We start from the raw sequence: 19,710 nt of genomic DNA on the forward strand, positions 1-19,710 counted from the left end.
ACAGTACAGTAATGGTGAGTTAACAGGATGATTGTCCAGAACAAGCCAATGCTAGTGTCGAGTGTATTAGCCGGATTTTGTTTTGACAAAGAAATTGGGAAAAAGTTAAAAAAAAGGTGCAATCACATTGAAGCTGGCCATAGACTCAAAGATCCGCTCGTTTGATGACATGCCAAAGTGATATGCCACTAACGGCATGGCTATATTGGGGGTAATTCAAACGTTCGGTCGTATGGACGAACGATCGAATTACGATACACCAAGGGGCTCCGACGGGTCGGTCGGTTAAAAATCAAACCTTTCCGATCAATATCGTGGCCAGATATCGATCTGGAAGACCCATCGGAAGCCCCCATACACAGGCAGATAAGCCCAAATTGGTCAAATTGGTCCAAACAACCGATATCGGCTGTCTTGCTACAAGTTCCCTTGGCAGACTTATCAAATATAGGGGTGGAATTAAAACACACACACACATTGATCATCATTAGAGAAGAATAATATATTGTAAGAAAAGTAATACAATACCGATTGAAGACAACGCAACGTCTAGCCGAGCTTCCCTTGGCAGACTTCTGAGAGGAACATCAGCTGGGGGACCCCGGGCCCAAATCAAATACAGCGACTCCCAGAGCACATCAATCGGCCAATGGTCCTTACAAGACCAATTATTCTACACAACACGTCTGCTTGTAGATGAAGTCCCGAAGCCCCCCCAGCTGAGCTCCTTTTTATATTGGTACAATAACAAAGTAATAGATCATTACACATAGACATATATAATAATAATAATGGCTACATGCCCAGGACATGGCCATGAGAATGACCATGAAAATGGAAATAACCATGTGAATGAAAATAATTGCTGTGTATAATTGCTGTGTATTTTGATTATAACTATGTGAATAAGATATGAGCTTCCTCCTTAATAAACATATTTATCTGTTTATGAGTCTATTACCTTAACTCCTACTATTCCTTGTTCTCCTGCTAATGACTGAATAACTCAACTCCAGTTGTTCCCTGGTCTCCTATTAATACTACTCCGGTTGTTCCCTGGTCTCCTATTAATACTACTCCGGTTGTTCCCTGGTCTCCTATTAATACTACTCCGGTTGTTCCTTGGTCTCCTGCTAATATCAGTACATCTATTTTACAACTAAGGAGCCATATTGAATGCACTTGATCACACTCACATTCATACATGGCCTGTCATGTCACATTTGTATCACATCGGCAGCTTTATCTGCCCGCGTATGGCCACCTTAAGATGTTTTTAGCTCTGCACTAGCATATACATTGCCCTACATTGTTATTAAAGCTCCTTTCCACTATGCCACAACTATTCTTCATATAAAAAAACCCACATTGCCAATTTATTTTAAACATAGCGATGACTTCTCCATCAATATCTAGATATCCTTTATCCTTGTTGCTCCAAATGGTGTTGTACTCACTGACAGCCTCCATGTAATGAGCCAACATGTTATGTAACTGCTATTGGTGGTCGTTGCCCTATTCGGTGCTATGCAGACTATTATACATTGGCCCAAAAATCCGCAAAATGCATTGAAGTCAATGGGGGGAAATTTTTGCTCACTCCAAATGCATTAAATTCAATGTGTGTTTTTCTATTGGTGACATTTTTGTTTCAGCTTCTTTTTTGTCTTGGCAACTTTTTGGTCTCATTGACTTTTTTATCCAAATACATTAAAGTCAATGGGAGGTTTTTTTCTAAGATAGATTTTTTGTCTCAGAGACAATTTTGCCAGAGACAGTTTTTCTAGAAAAAAAAATTGCAGATGGCAATTTCGCTCACGAAAGTTAATGCTTCAAGTGTCTAAATCATGATTTGTGTGTATATATGGCAAATGATATTTGTAAATGTTTGATAAAAGCACGTGAGTCTTTAAAGGACCAGTAACATCAAAATTTATTTTAAAAAAAACGTTGTTAGTATGCATTGAAAAAAAAACACCAAGACAAATTAAACTTTTAAAAAAGTCTTTATCAAGAAATAACTTACCGAAACTCCACTTGTGCTCCTCTTTGGAAAGTGATTGAGATCAATTGTGCGGAGCTCGATTTCTCCTTCCTTGTAGGAGATAGCCAGGGAGGAGAAATTGAGCCCGGCACAATCGATCGTCGCCCTCTCGCCTTTTCTGAAGAGGAATGGAAGTGGAGTTTTGGTAAGTTATTTCTTAATAAAGGCTTTGCGATTTTAAACTTTAATTTGTCTTTGTGGTTTTTTTTTTCAATGCATACCAATGATTTTTTTTTACTATAGTTATATAAACAAGCTGCTGTGTAGCCATGGGGGCAGCCATTCAAGCACATGATACACAGTAGATAACAGATAAGTACTACTATAGTTTATATAAACAAGCTGCTGTGTAGCCATGGGGGCAGCCATTCAAGCACAGGATACACAGTAGATAACAGATAAGTACTACTATAGTTTATATAAACAAGCTGCTGTGTAGCCATGGGGGCAGCCATTCAAGCACAGGATACACAGTAGATAACAGATAAGTACTACTATAGTTTATATAAACAAGCTGCTGTGTAGCCATGGGGGCAGCCATTCAAGCACAGGATACACAGTAGATAACAGATAAGTACTACTATAGTTTATATAAACAAGCTGCTGTGTAGCCATGGGGGCAGCCATTCAAGCACAGGATACACAGTAGATAACAGATAAGTACTACTATAGTTTATATAAACAAGCTGCTGTGTAGCCATGGGGGCAGCCATTCAAGCACAGGATACACAGTAGATAACAGATAAGTACTACTATAGTTTATATAAACAAGCTGCTGTGTAGCCATGGGGGCAGCCATTCAAGCACAGGATACACAGTAGATAACAGATAAGTACTACTATAGTTTATATAAACAAGCTGCTGTGTAGCCATGGGGGCAGCCATTCAAGCACAGGATACACAGTAGATAACAGATAATTACTACTATAGTTTATATAAACAAGCTGCTGTGTAGCCATAGGGGCAGCCATTCAAGCACAGGATACACAGTAGATAACAGATAAGTACTACTATAGTTTATATAAACAAGTGTAGCCATAGGGGCAGCCATTCAAGTACAGGATACACAGTAGATAACAGATAAGTGCTACTATAGTTTATATAAACAAGCTGCTGTGTAGCCATGGGGGCAGCCATTCAAGCACAGGATACACAGTAGATAACAGATAAGTACTACTATAGTTTATATAAACAAGCTGCTGTGTAGCCATGGGGGCAGCCATTCAAGCACAGGATACACAGTAGATAACAGATAAGTACTACTATAGTTTATATAAACAAGCTGCTGTGTAGCCATGGGGGCAGCCATTCAAGCACAGGATACACAGTAGATAACAGATAAGTACTACTATAGTTTATATAAACAAGCTGCTGTGTAGCCATGGGGGCAGCCATTCAAGCACAGGATACACAGTAGATAACAGATAAGTACTACTATAGTTTATATAAACAAGCTGCTGTGTAGCCATGGGGGCAGCCATTCAAGCACAGGATACACAGTAGATAACAGATAAGTACTACTATAGTTTATATAAACAAGTGTAGCCATAGGGGCAGCCATTCAAGTACAGGATACACAGTAGATAACAGATAAGTGCTACTATAGTTTATATAAACAAGCTGCTGTGTAGCCATGGGGGCAGCCATTCAAGCACAGGATACACAGTAGATAACAGATAAGTACTACTATAGTTTATATAAACAAGCTACTGTGTAGCCATGGGGGCAGCCATTCAAGCACAGGATACACAGTAGATAACAGATAAGTACTACTATAGTTTATATAAACAAGCTGCTTTGTAGCCATGGGGGCAGCCATTCAAGCACAGGATACACAGTAGATAACAGATAAGTACTACTATAGTTTATATAAACAAGCTGCTGTGTAGCCATGGGGGCAGCCATTCAAGCACAGGATACACAGTAGATAACAGATAAGTACTACTATAGTTTAGATAAACAAGCTGATGTGTAGCCATGGGGGCAGCCATTCAAGCACAGGATACACAGTAGATAACAGATAAGTACTACTATAGTTTATATAAACAAGCTGCTTTGTAGCCATGGGGGCAGCCATTCAAGCACAGGATACACAGTAGATAACAGATAAGTACTACTATAGTTTAGATAAACAAGCTGCTGTGTAGCCATGGGGGCAGCCATTCAAGCACAGGATACACAGTAGATAACAGATAAGTACTACTATAGTTTAGATAAACAAGCTGCTGTGTAGCCATGGGGGCAGCCATTCAAGCACAGGATACACAATAGATAACAAATAAGTACTACTATAGTTTAGATAAACAAGCTGCTGTGTAGCCATGGGGGCAGCCATTCAAGCACAGGATACACAGTAGATAACAGATAAGTACTACTATAGTTTAGATAAACAAGCTGCTGTGTAGCCATGGGGGCAGCCATTCAAGCACAGGATACACAGTAGATAACAGATAAGTACTACTATAGTTTATATAAACAAGCTGCTGTGTAGCCATGGGGGCAGCCATTCAAGCACAGGATACACAGTAGATAACAGATAAGTACTACTATAGTTTAGATAAACAAGCTGCTGTGTAGCCATGGGGGCAGCCATTCAAGCACAGGATACACAGTAGATAACAGATAAGTACTACTATAGTTTATATAAACAAGCTGTTGTGTAGCCATGGGGGCAGCCATTCAAGCACAGGATACACAGTAGATAACAGATAATTACTACTATAGTTTATATAAACAAGCTGCTGTGTAGCCATAGGGGCAGCCATTCAAGCACAGGATACACAGTAGATAACAGATAAGTACTACTATAGTTTATATAAACAAGTGTAGCCATAGGGGCAGCCATTCAAGTACAGGATACACAGTAGATAACAGATAAGTGCTACTATAGTTTATATAAACAAGCTACTGTGTAGCCATGGGGGCAGCCATTCAAGCACAGGATACACAGTAGATAACAGATAAGTACTACTATAGTTTATATAAACAAGCTACTGTGTAGCCATGGGGGCAGCCATTCAAGCACAGGATACACAGTAGATAACAGATATGTACTACTATAGTTTATATAAACAAGCTGCTTTGTAGCCATGGGGGCAGCCATTCAAGCACAGGATACACAGTAGATAACAGATAAGTACTACTATAGTTTATATAAACAAGCTGCTGTGTAGCCATGGGGGCAGCCATTCAAGCACAGGATACACAGTAGATAACAGATAAGTACTACTATAGTTTATATAAACAAGCTGATGTGTAGCCATGGGGGCAGCCATTCAAGCACAGGATACACAGTAGATAACAGATAAGTACTACTATAGTTTATATAAACAAGCTGCTTTGTAGCAATGGGGGCAGCCATTCAAGCACAGGATACACAGTAGATAACAGATAAGTACTACTATAGTTTAGATAAACAAGCTGCTGTGTAGCCATGGGGGCAGCCATTCAAGCACAGGATACACAGTAGATAACAGATAAGTACTACTATAGTTTAGATAAACAAGCTGCTGTGTAGCCATGGGGGCAGCCATTCAAGCACAGGATACACAATAGATAACAAATAAGTACTACTATAGTTTATATAAACAAGCTGCTGTGTAGCCATGGGGGCAGCCATTCAAGCACAGGATACACAGTAGATAACAGATAAGTACTACTATAGTTTATATAAACAAGCTGCTGTGTAGCCATGGGGGCAGCCATTCAAGCACAGGATACACAGTAGATAACAGATAAGTACTACTATAGTTTATATAAACAAGCTGCTGTGTAGCCATGGGGGCAGCCATTCAAGCACAGGATACACAGTAGATAACAGATAAGTACTACTATAGTTTAGATAAACAAGCTGCTGTGTAGCCATGGGGGCAGCCATTCAAGCACAGGATACACAGTAGATAACAGATAAGTACTACTATAGTTTATATAAACAAGCTGTTGTGTAGCCATGGGGGCAGCCATTCAAGCACAGGATACACAGTAGATAACAGATAAGTACTACTATAGTTTATATAAACAAGCTGCTGTGTAGCCATGGGGGCAGCCATTCAAGCACAGGCTACACAGTAGATAACAGATAAGTACTACTATAGTTTAGATAAACAAGCTGCTGTGTAGCCATGGGGGCAGCCATTCAAGCACAGGGTACACAGTTGATAACAGATAAGTACTACTATAGTTTAGATAAACAAGCTGCTGTGTAGCCATGGGGGCAGCCATTGAAGCACAGGGTACACAGTTGATAACAGATAAGTACTACTATAGTTTAGATAAACAAGCTGCTGTGTAGCCATCGGCTATCTGATGGTGGTTCTTGTTGGAAAATTCATGAAATGCATTGGAGTAAAGTGTTTTTTCTAGTGTCAAATGCATTGGAATCAAAGGACACATTTTTTTCCCCCTTGGAAAAACTGTTTTTTTTTCCAGCATAACAAAATCCATGGCTAAATTCACCACTCATAAAAAATGTTTGTCTTCTCCATAAATATATTTGTCCAGTAGAAAGAGTTTCATCAGAAGTTACTCAGAGGCTTCTAGTTCTCTGGTCAGCAGTAAGAAGTTGGGGCTTTCTGAAGTTTGGACAATACATTTCATCTCTGAGACTTCTTCATTGCTGCCTCTCAGTTTCATATTCTTTGAGTAGCGAAATGACAAAAGTTCAGCCGAGTTACAAGGAAGGCTTTTATAATGCAACTGTTTTCATTTTGGTTTTGTAGCTTTTTATGCTGCCAGATTCTCAGGGGAGTAGTTTAAAAAGGGGATTATGTTCCTACAGAGAAGAAAGTAGATGGTCTTTGGTGGGTCTATCAGTGACCTTCTTTGTAATCATGTTCTTTAAGGCCCTGGACAAAAGAACAAATGTTACGATGACAGGTTTTAGGCATTAGTTTATTCAGTTACAAGACGAGGGAAGATTATTTCTCTATATTCTATACTATACATTGATGTTGTAAAATATGGTGTCCCAAACCCAGAACAAACCCCAAGATCCCCATTTTGTTTACACTTCTGCCTATAGCAGATGCTCTCGGCTTCAGGAGGAGCCCTCCACTACTCAGATGCCACCAGGTCTTAAAGTGAGAGGACCAGGGAGAAATATCTGGGCAGGCAAGGGAACTTTAACATATACAGGAGGAATGGAGAACAGAGAGTGAAGTTGGGAACAGGCTGTGACAGTACCAACCAGTACAGAATCAGGAGCCAGGAGAGTAGTCAGGATAAACAGGTCGGGTTAGTATCAGTCAGACAGTGCAGGACAGAATCAGCACAGTATTCTGGCTGAACAGGCCGGATCAGTACCAGTCAGACAGTGCAGTACAGAATCAGGAGCCAGGAAAGTAGTCAGGATAAACAAATCAGGGTCAAAACCAAACAGTAACATGGTACAAAGTCAGGATTCAAAAGAGTGGTCAAACAGGCAAGGGTCGGTTCAGGCATCGATACAGCAAGGTCAAAACAGGCAAAGGTCAGGAACAGATAACGACACCCAGGAACTATCAGGAAATAGACCTACATTGGGCAATGAGTGCAGTATAGGGGTTTTATAGGCAGCCTAATGGCTTACACTGATCGCCAGATTGGTAACAGGTAAAACAAGCCATTCTTACTTGCAAAGACAAGGATAGCAAAAAGAGTGAACAGGACTGTAGCCTTCATAGGGCAGAGGTAATGCAGACAGCATAAAAACACCAGGTCACTGGTTTGACTCCAGGCTGTTACCCATTTTAAAATATGGAAAATGTTAGCCCGTATGGCACTGATCCCCAACCAGGGGCTTATGAGCATCATGTTGTCCTTCAGTCCATTGATGTTGCTTCTAGTGGCCTCACAGTAAGTGCCCATCTTGAAATGTCTGGCTTAAATTCAAGTTTTGGAGCCATAAAGACATATGCTTATTGCTCCAGGCTAGCAGTCCACAAAGGGATTAGCCTACTACAATCCTTATTTGGTATCCCCAAGGAATTTATTCCTGCTTGTGTGGCTCATGGATAAAAAAGGTTGGAGGCCCCTGCCCTATGGTGCACTTTAATGTGAAATTGTTGTCAGTAGACAATTATATCTTATCTTAAGCTTTACACAATAATCTTTGATGCACAATCATTTACAAATTTGCCTATGGCCCTTCTTATATCCTGATTTCTCAAGGTATAAATGATGGGGTTGAACAAGGGAGTGACTGAAGAGTACAGCAAGGAGAGGACCTTATTTGCATCCACTGAATGTTCTCCAGTTGGGACTATATATATTGTTGTCAATGTGCCATAATACATGGAGACAACAATCAAATGAGAGCTGCAGGTGGAGAAGGCTTTTTGTCTCCCGCGGTTTGAGGGAATCCGGAGGATGGTAAAAATTATGGCGCTATAAGTAGCAATAATAAACATGAAAGGTGAAAGAACCACAGGCATAGACACAAGAGAAGTGACCAGTTTCACAGAGGAAGTGTCCGAGCATGAGAGTTCTATCACTGGAGCGATGTCACAATAGAAATGGTTAATGATGCTGGAATGACAGAATTGCAGTTTACGTAAGAATATATTAATGAGAAGGGCCAATGTGAAACCAGAGGTCCAACAGAATATTACAATGTGCAGTTGCAGTTTGGAAGTCAAAATAGAAGTATAGTGAAGGGGTCTACATATAGCCACATAGCGATCAAAAGACATGGCAGCCAAAAGCAAGCATTGAGCAATGGTGGAGACACCTAAGAGATAGAACTGGCTGATGCAGCCATTTACAGACATGGGCCCTCCTCCTACCAAAATGAGCCTTAGCATATTGGGAACAATATTGGAGGTGAACAAGACTTCAGACAAGGACAACTGAGTGAGAAAAAAATACATAGGAGAATGGAGACTCTTGCAGGTAGCAACCAAGATGATCACAAGAACATTACTCATTAATGCCATAATATAAACAATCAGAATCATGGCAAACAAGACAATTTTGAAGTTGTGAAGATCCCCAAACCCAACCAAATAAAGTTCAGTGATAAAGGTTCGATTATCTTGAAGCATTGCCTTGGAACAATTAATCAACAATAAACATATTCGGCACCCAGAGGTGAGCACTGTATGAATATTTGATCATAAATAAGACCCACAGAAACCAACTTTGTCCACGTTGCCGCATAATCTGTAGATTCTGTCCTTCATCCTACCAGATATCACAACATACAAACACGTTAGTCATTTTAAACCTGAACAAAAAACCTGATAATTGCCAAAAAAATGGTCAGAAATTGTAAAAAAATAAGTTGAACCTTCCTTTTATCGTTAGACAATCCGTGGGTTCTAAATAAGAGTTGAACATAATGCATTTAATACTTGCTGATATAAGGCAATATTTTCTAGACGTCTGTTCTTGACCTGCGTATTGGAGGCTTTGCTGATAGGGTTTCCTGGAACACTTTTATTAGGTTCATTGACTCTTGGGGAACAAACTCCCAGAGCTCATTTAATAAAGCTTTGTTATCTTGAGACTAATTAAAAATTTCAAGCAGACAGGGATGTTAAAAACTAATGCAGAGATGCTCTCCAGTTTTCAGTGTTCATTTGGGCTGGTAGGCTAAATTCAAGTTAAAAACGTCACTCAATACATAGTCATTGCTTCTTAGACTTAGAAGTGGTGAATAGTTCAATTTGAGTTCTAAAAGGGAAAGTACAATTTCAAAATGTAAAAATTTTTTTTTTTTTTTAAACCAATTGAATTTTTACTATTCCCTAGTCTAAGTTCAAATCTGCCCTTCAGTGTTGACTGCCCCACCAGGATACCAGAAAAACTCCCAGTGGCCCAGGTGTCAGTGGGCCTCTTGCTTCTAAGCATTTGGTCTATTTCATGGTCACTATTTAGGGGACAAAAATTGCTTAATAGTGGAATATAGTAAGTAAATAGACTAGAATAAAAAGGTTGGGTGAGGAGGAATAATACTTTGTAAAGTGGGCCCATGGACCAAGGTTTTCTGGTGGGCATCCCAGGCCAACACTGTCTATAATTGGGAGAACTCGCATCTAGTGGAAGGATCAGTGTCGGACTGGGATACCAGGGGCCCACCCAAAAATCTTAGACCAGGGGCCCACAAAGAACATTTAGAGCAGGGACCCACTCAGTACTATTATTCTTCCTCTCCTAGCTCAACCTCTATTTATAGTTTTACATACTAGAATATATTATTCCATCTATTTAGCCTCATTGTACTCATAGAAATGGGGAATGGCCATGAAATAGGCCAAATGTTTAGCAGCAGGAGGACCCACCGGGATTTTTCCTGGTATCCTAGTGGGCCAGTCCAACACTGGGAAGGATTTCTTTTGCCCTTTAATTCAGAAACGGCTCTCTGGTTACTAGAGCAATTAACCTACAAAATGTAAAGCCATTTTGGCATTATGGTGGACTACTGTATTTGAACCCATAAATCCCACAACCCTTATTCATAGTAGTTTGGAAAAGTGTAAACATGTAACAAAGTATAAGGTCTCTCCATAAACCACATTAACATGGAAAGTCAAAAGTCAAGTTGGCGTTTCTCAATTTACAAAAACAGAGCAGTGAATATTTGCACCCTTATGTTTGTTGTGGCGTTCCCCCAATGGATTTTCCCCCTTTAAATCTCAAACTCACTTACAAGTTAATGGAAACATTCAAATATTATTTTCCTAGTTAACATTAAAGTTTCTTCCCATTGGAAAGTGGAGAGATATTCTTGTATGTGTGAATTTCCACAAAAAAAATTAAAAACTTGTGGTTTTGAGTTCTCTTAAATAAGCTAGTGTCTGAGGGGAAAATAGCCCAATGAAAGTCTCTTTTGTAGGCTCTCTTTCCCATATTTTGATATCAGCCTCCCCGTCTCACTAGAAACTAGGACTTTACTCCCAAGATTTATAGCAACCCAACGAGAGGTGTTCCATAGTTTGTAAACTGCATTAAGATTTTTGGTAAGCATTCCAAAAGTTCAGATGAGGTGTGACCTGAAATGTCCACATTCTACAGCAATGGTAAGGCAGATACTGGGTCTAGCTCAAACACATTACAGGATGATAGCCAGACCTTCATTTCAAGGAGATACAGGTAATGACCTGAGCCAACCATTGTTGTAAGTGCTGCAAATGTCATTTACCCTGTGAGGAAGGCAAAACTGATGTGATGGCAGATGCTATTAAGAGTATGGCCAATAAATAGTGGTGTCATTTTATAATCTTGTCGTGCCTTTGTATCACAAGACCCCAAACACCGGACAAAACCTTTGATCCCTCTCACCTAGCCAATACCATGTGCAGACCCAAGTTTGCAAGCGTTTCCTTATGCCTAAAGGCATCTATACAATACTAGAAACCTTTGACATTAACACTAGTATGAACAAGCTTGTCTGAATCTACAGAGGTCTCCCCTCACTGACATTTATATTATAATGTCAGTTAAAAGCCTTTGTCCCTCAGAAGACTAGGTCTGCATGGAATTAAACCATCATGCATTTGTCTATAGAGTACCTTTTAAAAAAAAAAAAATAAATGTGTGACTAAGAGGCCATTGATTTCTACCACCATGGTTTGGTGTCCATTTTAGACAAGGTCTCATTCAGATTATAAAATTCAGACCCCACCTCCATTAGAGTTAGATTTGGGATACAAACATGTAAGAGTATCTTGCAAAGTAAGAGGCAGTAACAGATTAAAACCAGTGACCCTCAGATAGAAGTAAGTGAGCTACAGGTTTCTCACCAACCCTTGGACGTTGCTTCCAGTGGTCTAAAAGTAGTTTCCTTTTTAAATTACTGGGTTGGAGGAAAAAGTTTTGGTTGCATATAACACAAGTGTACTACCAGTTGTGCTACCAAGTGGTAAGTCACAGCCCATATAATGCACAAGCCAGGAGCATTTTACTGCTTGTGTTGCTCAGCTTTTTCATGTTAAGAAAACCCAAAACCCATTTAAATGATCAGAAGACAGTCTTAGATGTTGATACTTTTGGTCTTTATTTCTGGATAGTGGATATATATTGCTTCCTTTTAGCAAGCTTAGTGGCAATGACAGCAATACAGGCAGCTAGCAGGACAAGTCCCAGAGAACCCAATGCCAACAGCTCCCACAGTTCCAAGGTCTTTCCTTCCAGTTCCTGCTTTACAGCTTGTGTTTTGGTTTGTTCAGGTACAACCACCAATATGGGCCCTATGGTAGCCAAGCTATGTTCTTCCTCCTCCATTTTAGTCACTAGGAGAAAAAAAAAAAGAAAAATCCAACATGTCAGTCTGCCACATCTTTAGGCCTTATTTTAAGTTGAACCATTAAGTAGGAACATTGCAGTCAATGGTTTATAGGCTTTTAAATGAACATGCACATTTGGCTCATACTAAAACTTGATAATTTGTGATCTCCCAAACCAGTTGTTGCAGTTAGAGCATGCGCCAAAGACATTCCCTCATCACAATTAGGCACTCTTCATTTAAATAAATTATGCCAAATAATTTAACTTTAGGTTTAGTCAGTCAAATGCCTTATTTTACATGATCCAAGCTTTGGAGAACACATTGACCCTGATGAAGTCTACATTTGGGAAATGCATTGTGGGCATTGCTTTTTGATGAAAGAGTTTGTTAATTCTGTAAATGCAATTTTATTACTTTAGTCTATTTGAATGTACTGTACCAGGGAGCTAGGATTAGTGACCAAGACTAGGACAATACCATATATCAGAACCTATTCCTTTGGAACTTTTAAATCCCGATTCCTGGTTTGATTTGTATAGGTTTCTGAAGCACACCCTTCCATTCTTTTTATCATGATTTACTACCAGTTAAAATCTCCAGCCTGTTCAGAACCAGTTACTTCAGTTTGTGTACAGTTGTTGTAATCACACAAGGACTTTTGCGCATCATTCAGAGTCCACCAAATGCCTTTTTTTGCAATAAGAAAGCATGCAATGCCAGGGGCTACACAGTGGTGTTAGCTGGAAGCTCAGATATTGTTACTTACCATGCACAGCTTCCCTTTTTTGGTTCCACCTAGAGCCTGAAAAATATGGTCCTAGTCTTCTGCTTTGGCCTGGTACAGAGACACAGTTTCCAGTATCACAGCAGCTGCATATGTTACTGGGTCCTTGAAGAGGAGACCAACTGTGGAGAAAACGCATGTCTTTAGATGAAACATTTGGCTAACCCCTGTTCTAAGGAGAAATCTCAAAATATTTGAGCCAGTCATCTTGGTCCTACATCTGGCAAGCCTTCCATTTACCTGTTTGCAGATTTGCTGAAGGAACAGGCTTTGTTCATGGGGTCTGGGACTTGGGTGGTTGCAGCAGCTCTCAGATTGCAAGTTATGTAAATCTAGTATTAAAGATTTAGAAGTCAGAGACGGTTCTTTAAGTACATACAACAAGAGTGTCAAGACTTACCACAGAGCTATCTGATGTAGTAAACCTGAATGCATCAAGACTTACCACAGCGCTATCTGATGTAGTAAACCTGAATGCATCCACAGAGAACTGAAGCTTGTCAGGCTGGGGCCTTGGAGATCGGAAGGCAGAAGAAGAGTCATCCAGTTTCCCATCTACCAGACACCTATAGACAAGAAGTCATTTAGACTGGAACATGTCTAGCCACCTGAGAAGTATTCACAATAACCCCAGCAGTTACCCATTTTGATTAATTATCTCATATCGGGGGTTGGAATTGACATCAGGCGTGACTGTGGCCACACAGCTGTCAGCATATATAGTCATTGGCGCATGGTTTGCAATGTTGATAGAAGCTTCTATGTGGAAGATGTCACCCAGTTGGAAGAGATTAGAAGCCCTTGGAGAGGACCAGTCATCTGGAAAGTATTACATGCAATGTTATTATAGGCCAATAGCAAGTTTCCTCCTCCCTACGTGAAGGACAAACATACAAACCTGTCATAAGGCGTAATGAGAATGCTAGTCTGTCTTCAGCAGATATGGTGGAGCTGAATGGTACCCATGTTGGTTTGATTGCCTTACTGCTAACATTTCCATTCCTGAGGGAAAAAAAGAAAATTTATAGTGAGGTTAACCACAAAGGACACATTTAGCGTGAAATAAGATGTAGGGGTTTAGAAAGCAACAAGTAGGGTTTCAGTCCTGACACAAGGACCACTTGGAACCAACCACCTTAAGCTCAACCCCAAAGTCTATTGAGAGGCAACAGGCTAAACTGTTCAATTTCAAATGTTGAAATTCTACCAGTTATAACACTTACAGAACGCTACCTTAGGACAAAGAACCCCAAATGCAATAAGGGTGCCAAGATAATAGTCATCCCTTTGTGAATTCAGCTACGTTTTGTTACCAATGCTGGTGCTCTTTTTTGGAAGAACAGTGGCCCCAGGGGGGTTCCTATCAGTACCACACCATATTAACCTTGATTTTGCAGCTGGCCCTCAGATTTAAGTTGTGCATGCGCAACAGCATCAAGTCAGAGATACAACCGAGAAAACAAGATGGCAGAGAAGGTCACCCAGGCTTGTGTTTTTTGCCTAAATGGACCACCAACCTGGGAAACAAACCCAAACCAAGTGACTGAACTCATTGGGATGTCCAATAAAAGTCACAAGAAAGTTATTTAGGACATGCTGCAGTTAAATGTTCTCATCATTCAAGTATTGCACCATAGATTCAAGTTATGATGCAGGATTTTGTTTACATAGTAACCTGACTGCAGTCTGGAAGGATAGAAGATCACTAGGAAGTCTAAAAGAAGCAAATAAACCATAGCCTTGTTTAGTCTGGTTGTTTGGGGGGGGGGGGGTCAGTGACCCCTTCAAACAAATATGAACCCTAATCTGTCAGCTGGAAACAAGCACAATAGGAAAGTATATAATCTATATGTTAAAAGACCAACTGAGAAGATGCTTAGAGTGGGTCTATTGAGAACCAAGTTTTATTAAAGGCATGTTCCCTTTTGTCACATATGTGTGGACTTTCCAATGCCCCCCCATATCTAATTACACAAAGAAATAGTATTAGAACCATTTGGGGGGGGGGTAAAGACAGTGAAAACCCCAATACATTGGTTATTGGGTACAGGCAGATGCACTCACCTGGGATAAAAGCACTGAATGAGAACCTTTGCCCCATTCATCCGAATAATGGGAACATTCCTGGGAGCAGGAGCGTAGGTGAGGTTGGTGCTATAAACCAGGAAGTTGGGAGTCATCTGTGGAAAAAGCAATTACAGGTCAATGGGTGGAGTCTTTATGGAGATGTTAAGGGCAAACTGAAGGTGAACCATGAGCAACAGACCTGCTACTTCGTTACTTATTGCCAGTTAATAAAAATCTAAAAAAAACTCCCAACAATTTTAAGATGTACAGTAACTTTAAAGGTCAACCTTTTGCAGGGAGAATTTTTTTTTAACTTCTGGCTTGAAGTTCAAGCTGTACCAATATTAAAGCCATGCACTGATTGACAAGCCATCTGGTGAGGGACCCTGGCTACAGACAAGTCCCCCATAATATGAAATACGCACAAGCTGGTCAGACTTCTGCATGGGGCATTTGTAAATGTCAGACTGGCCCACAGGCTACCAGGAAAACTTCCAGTGGGCCCAGGTGTCAGTGGCCCTCCTGCTTCAAAACATTTGGCATATTTCATGGTCACTCCCTATTTGTATGAGAACAAAGACTAAATAGATTTATTATAGCATGTACAGACTAGCAGAATAGAGATTGCGTGAGGAGAGGAATTATATTAGTACTGATCTAAGATTTTTGGGTGGGCCCCTGATATCCCAGTCCAACACTGCTTTAAGGTGGTGGTTGCCATGATCAGAGCTGGAGCACAGCTTGGGTTGCCACCTCGCCCCTTTAATACAGAACACACAGAAGCCATTGCGGATTAGCAGTTTATCTAGACTGAACTGATTTATGTGCAGCCATGCAGAATGCATCTAAATTGCAGCCTGTGGATTCCATATATGTCCAACCCAAAGCTCAGCCCCCTTTAAAATATGCAACTAGTCCTCAGTATTCCCAGAGGAAGTTTTTATTCAGCTTTAGTTTGAAGGGGGGGGGGGGTTGCCCTATACTACCAAATACTGAAACATGGACATCATCCCCTCATATTACCAACAAGTTGTACCCTCTCCTAGATTCCCTCAAACCCTTTAGAACTTAATGGGGGGGGGGGGGACACCCAAAGAACATTATCCAATTGATCTCACTTACCTGTAAGCTGTTCCCACAATCCTGCAGGGCCACCTGGAAGAGGACAGCAGTGCTTGTGCTCTGGGGGCTGGGGGAGCAGCGCTGGGGTCCTAGAGTCAGTTCTGAAGCCTTCACCCTCTTCCCAATCCCATAGAGATCAGTCTGCACGGTGACCACCATCTTGTCCTCATCACATCGCACACTGACCGTGTTCTGGGGGGAGACGGGGAGTTGCCTGGAGCCAGGAGCCAAGCCATTAGCCCCTCTAGTAGGGCCAAGATTAGACACAACATGGCCATAATCTTGCCACCAGTTACCTTGGCGACGACTCCTCTCAGCAACAATGGAATCAGCCAGAGCACCAACAGGTCCCAGCAGGACCAACAGCAGCAAATTCAGTTTCCCCCACTGTCTCATTGTGATTTCAGCAGGAACAGCACAATAAAGATTCCCTCCCTCAGAACCTTTTATACCCCCTGCTGACTATGGATCCACCCAGATTCCATAAACAGATCCACCTGAGCATCAACACCTGCAACATATTACCTGCTGCCTCCCTGCTTCATATGGGTTGGGCACTATTAGTCAAACATCCTAATGCTAATTGGGCTCATCAGGGGGGGTTCATGAGCTATACACATTTGGGGAGGGGGGGGGAGATATTTATAAACCAGAGTTACTATAGAACATAAACCTGTAGTAACCAATCAGCTCTGGCTTTTCGCTACAGCAAACATGAAATAAGATTCATAAAAGAACAATTCTGATTGGTTGTTAAGCTGTGGGCCTGCGGCCCCAGGAGAAGAGCCCAATGCTGCAGATAATATAAGTTCTTAAAGGGGGGCATTCATTTTTACTGTGGTGTTGCTGAACTACAGCTCTGCAACATTGTGCAGCATATAATTAACTGATGATGGCAAGTGTAGAGTAACCAATATAATGATGGCCTCCTAAGGACCCATTAAAAGTTCTTTCCAACGCCTCCAGACAGTGCTGCCAAAATAAAACTGCTTAGTTAACTGGGCCCTCCTCACAAAAAAATCTAATATTCTGGTTAATTAACAGATTCGATTCCTACATATGATAAGGCCAAATGATAAGGACATCCCACCTCCGAGGAGCTTTATTCTACAGTCGTCTCCACTTAATGATCCATTCAGACTATGTTTAATTGAAAAAATCGATTTAGTTTGCATTTAAATTCTGAAGTGATTGTTAGGGTCACTGACCCCAGGAACCAGATGTTGGTTATGCTTTGTGATGCCCGATTCTACATTTCACTGAGGACACAAGTTAGTATCCCTTTAAAATAAAACGCCATTTGCTTCTATACAACAGAAAATGTATTTACTGAGCTTCATGTTTGTTCCATTGTTTCTTATGGGGCAAGTCACATGGACTATAAACTGTAGCACAGAAATCCCCATTTGTCACTATACAGGTATGGGACCTGTTATCCAGAATGCTCGGGACCTGAGGTTTTCCAGATAATGAATCTTTCTGTAATTTGGATCTTAGAAAATCATATAAACATAACATAAACCCAATAGGCTGGTTTTGCCTCCAATAAGGATTAATTATATCTTAGTTGGGATCAAGTACAAGCGACTGTTTTATTATTACAGAGAAAAAGGAAATTATTTTTAATAATTTGGATTATTTGATTAAAAGGGTTTAAGTTTACCTTTATTATGATGTAGAGAGGGATATTCTGTGACAATTTGCAGTTGGTTTTCATGTTTTATTATTTGTGGGGGTTTTTTTGGAGTTATTTAGCTTTTTATTCAGCAGCTCTCCAGTTTGTAATTTCAGCAGTCTGGTTGCTAGGGTCCAAATACCCCTAGCAACCATGCATTGATTTGAATAAGAGACTGGAATATGAATAGGAGAGGCCTGAATAGAAAGATGAGGAATAAAAAGTAACAATTACAATACATTTGTAGCCTTACAGAGCATTTGTTTTTTAGATGGGGTCAGTGACCCCCGTTTGAAAGCTGGAAAGAGTCAGAAGAAGGAAAATCATTCAAACACTATAAAAAATGAAGGACAAATTAAAAATTGCTTAGAATCAGCAATTCTACAACATACTAAAAGTTAACCCCTTTACAATAGAGTCTATGGGAGGGGGTCTTCCTGTATCTCCAAGCTTTCTGGATAGTGGGTTTCCGAATAACAGATCCCATGCCTGTACTGCATACTTGGGCAAGATTAGAATAAAATGGCCACGTCCAGCCTATGGGGCTCCAGTTGAACACCCTGCTCTAGAGTAGCAATCTAATAGTAAGCTCTGATAGGTCGATTGCAGAGATATTAACAAAAGCTTAATTCTGATTTGTTACTGTGAGATATCCCTCCCGAATAAACTTTACTCCTAAGGGGTAATGTATTCTGCTCTTACTACGAGTGCTCCCCTTACTACTCATTCACTTCAGACTGGTGGCAGTTAGGATCAGGCAGTTGCTAAAAGGTCCCTGGGTGCTATAGGGTGAAATTGTGCCTCCCTCTGTCTGCCCCTTATAAATCAGAGTTGGGCAAAGTAGTATTGGCACCCAAGCAACACAATGGGGCAAATTTACTTATGGTCGAATATCGAGGGTTAATTAACCCTCGATATTCGACTGCCGAATTGAAATCCTTCGACTTCGAAGTCGAAGGATTTAGCGCTATTCCTACGATTGAACGAATAACGATTCGAAGGATTTTAATCTATCGATCGAAGGATTTTCCTTTGATCAGAAAATTGTTAGGAAGCCTATGTGGACCTTCCCCATAGGCTAACATTGGCCTCGGTAGGTTTTAGGTGGCGAACTAGGGGGTAACTCTACCTCCCAATAAAGAGTATTGCAGTCAACTTGCTGCCTTGGGTTTGTTCCACAACCAACTGCATTATTGATACATTGATTTGGGATATCGAACACAGGATAACCCGTGGAATTAAACCAACAAGGACTTTTGGTGAGCCGCACCCAGTTTATATTTTCCAGGGTACCACAAATGAAAAAGGTGGAAAAAAAATTTTAAACCAGGGAAATGCATTATGCATAAAAACTATGTAAAATAAGAGAAAACTTAAAATCAGGGGATGGAAAACTGATTTTTCACTGTCTGTTGGAGGCCAAAAAGAATAATTTTTACTGGGCTATATTTGTCAAAGGGCTCCGCCCGAAACACGTTGTGTAACTCTACCTCCCAATAAAGAGTATTGCAGTCAACTTGCTGCCTTGGGTTTGTTCCACAACCAACTGCATTATTGATACATTGATTTGGGATATCGAACACAGGATAACCCGTGGAATTAAACCAACAAGGACTTTTGGTGAGCCGCACCCATTCCTTTATTTGCAAATATCCGTCAGGCAGGTTTTACAAAGAGAACTGCAATGGCATGATGATACAGTCTCCAAAGGGTCTGTAGGCCACTCCATGTGATCTGATAATCGGACCCTGAGTCAACAATCGGATTTTGCCTAGGGTGTGGCTGGCCAAATTGGACCCAAATCTGTCTGTTTG

At 40.6% G+C, this 19,710-nt stretch overlaps 2 protein-coding genes across 2 annotated transcripts; both read right to left on the reverse strand.

Moving 5' to 3' along the window:
• Positions 1-8,118: 8,118 nt before the first annotated feature.
• LOC121402054 (olfactory receptor 11A1-like) lies at positions 8,119-9,063 on the reverse strand. The gene has a single exon (XM_041587784.1). The coding sequence runs from the start codon at positions 9,061-9,063 to the stop codon at positions 8,119-8,121; it is 945 nt and encodes a 314-aa protein (XP_041443718.1).
• Positions 9,064-12,002: 2,939 nt separating this feature from the next.
• XB5888885.S (provisional ortholog of zona pellucida glycoprotein 3 S homeolog) lies at positions 12,003-16,643 on the reverse strand. Its single transcript, NM_001088188.1, is given in 8 exon segments — positions 12,003-12,252; positions 13,015-13,154; positions 13,273-13,364; positions 13,478-13,598; positions 13,674-13,851; positions 13,931-14,034; positions 15,097-15,212; positions 16,222-16,643. Coding segments are annotated over 8 exon segments (1,383 nt in total). The 5' UTR covers positions 16,618-16,643; the 3' UTR covers positions 12,003-12,016.
• Between the last annotated feature and the right edge of the window lie 3,067 nt (positions 16,644-19,710).

The sequence above is a fragment of the Xenopus laevis genome, chromosome 3S (assembly GCF_017654675.1).
Source record: "Xenopus laevis strain J_2021 chromosome 3S, Xenopus_laevis_v10.1, whole genome shotgun sequence".
Classification (NCBI taxonomy): Eukaryota; Metazoa; Chordata; class Amphibia; order Anura; family Pipidae; genus Xenopus; species Xenopus laevis.

Coding starts and splice junctions, on each gene's coding strand:
- LOC121402054 (XM_041587784.1), bottom strand. CDS start 9,063: ATGCTTCAAGATAATCGAACCTTTATCACTGAACTTTATTTGGTTGGG.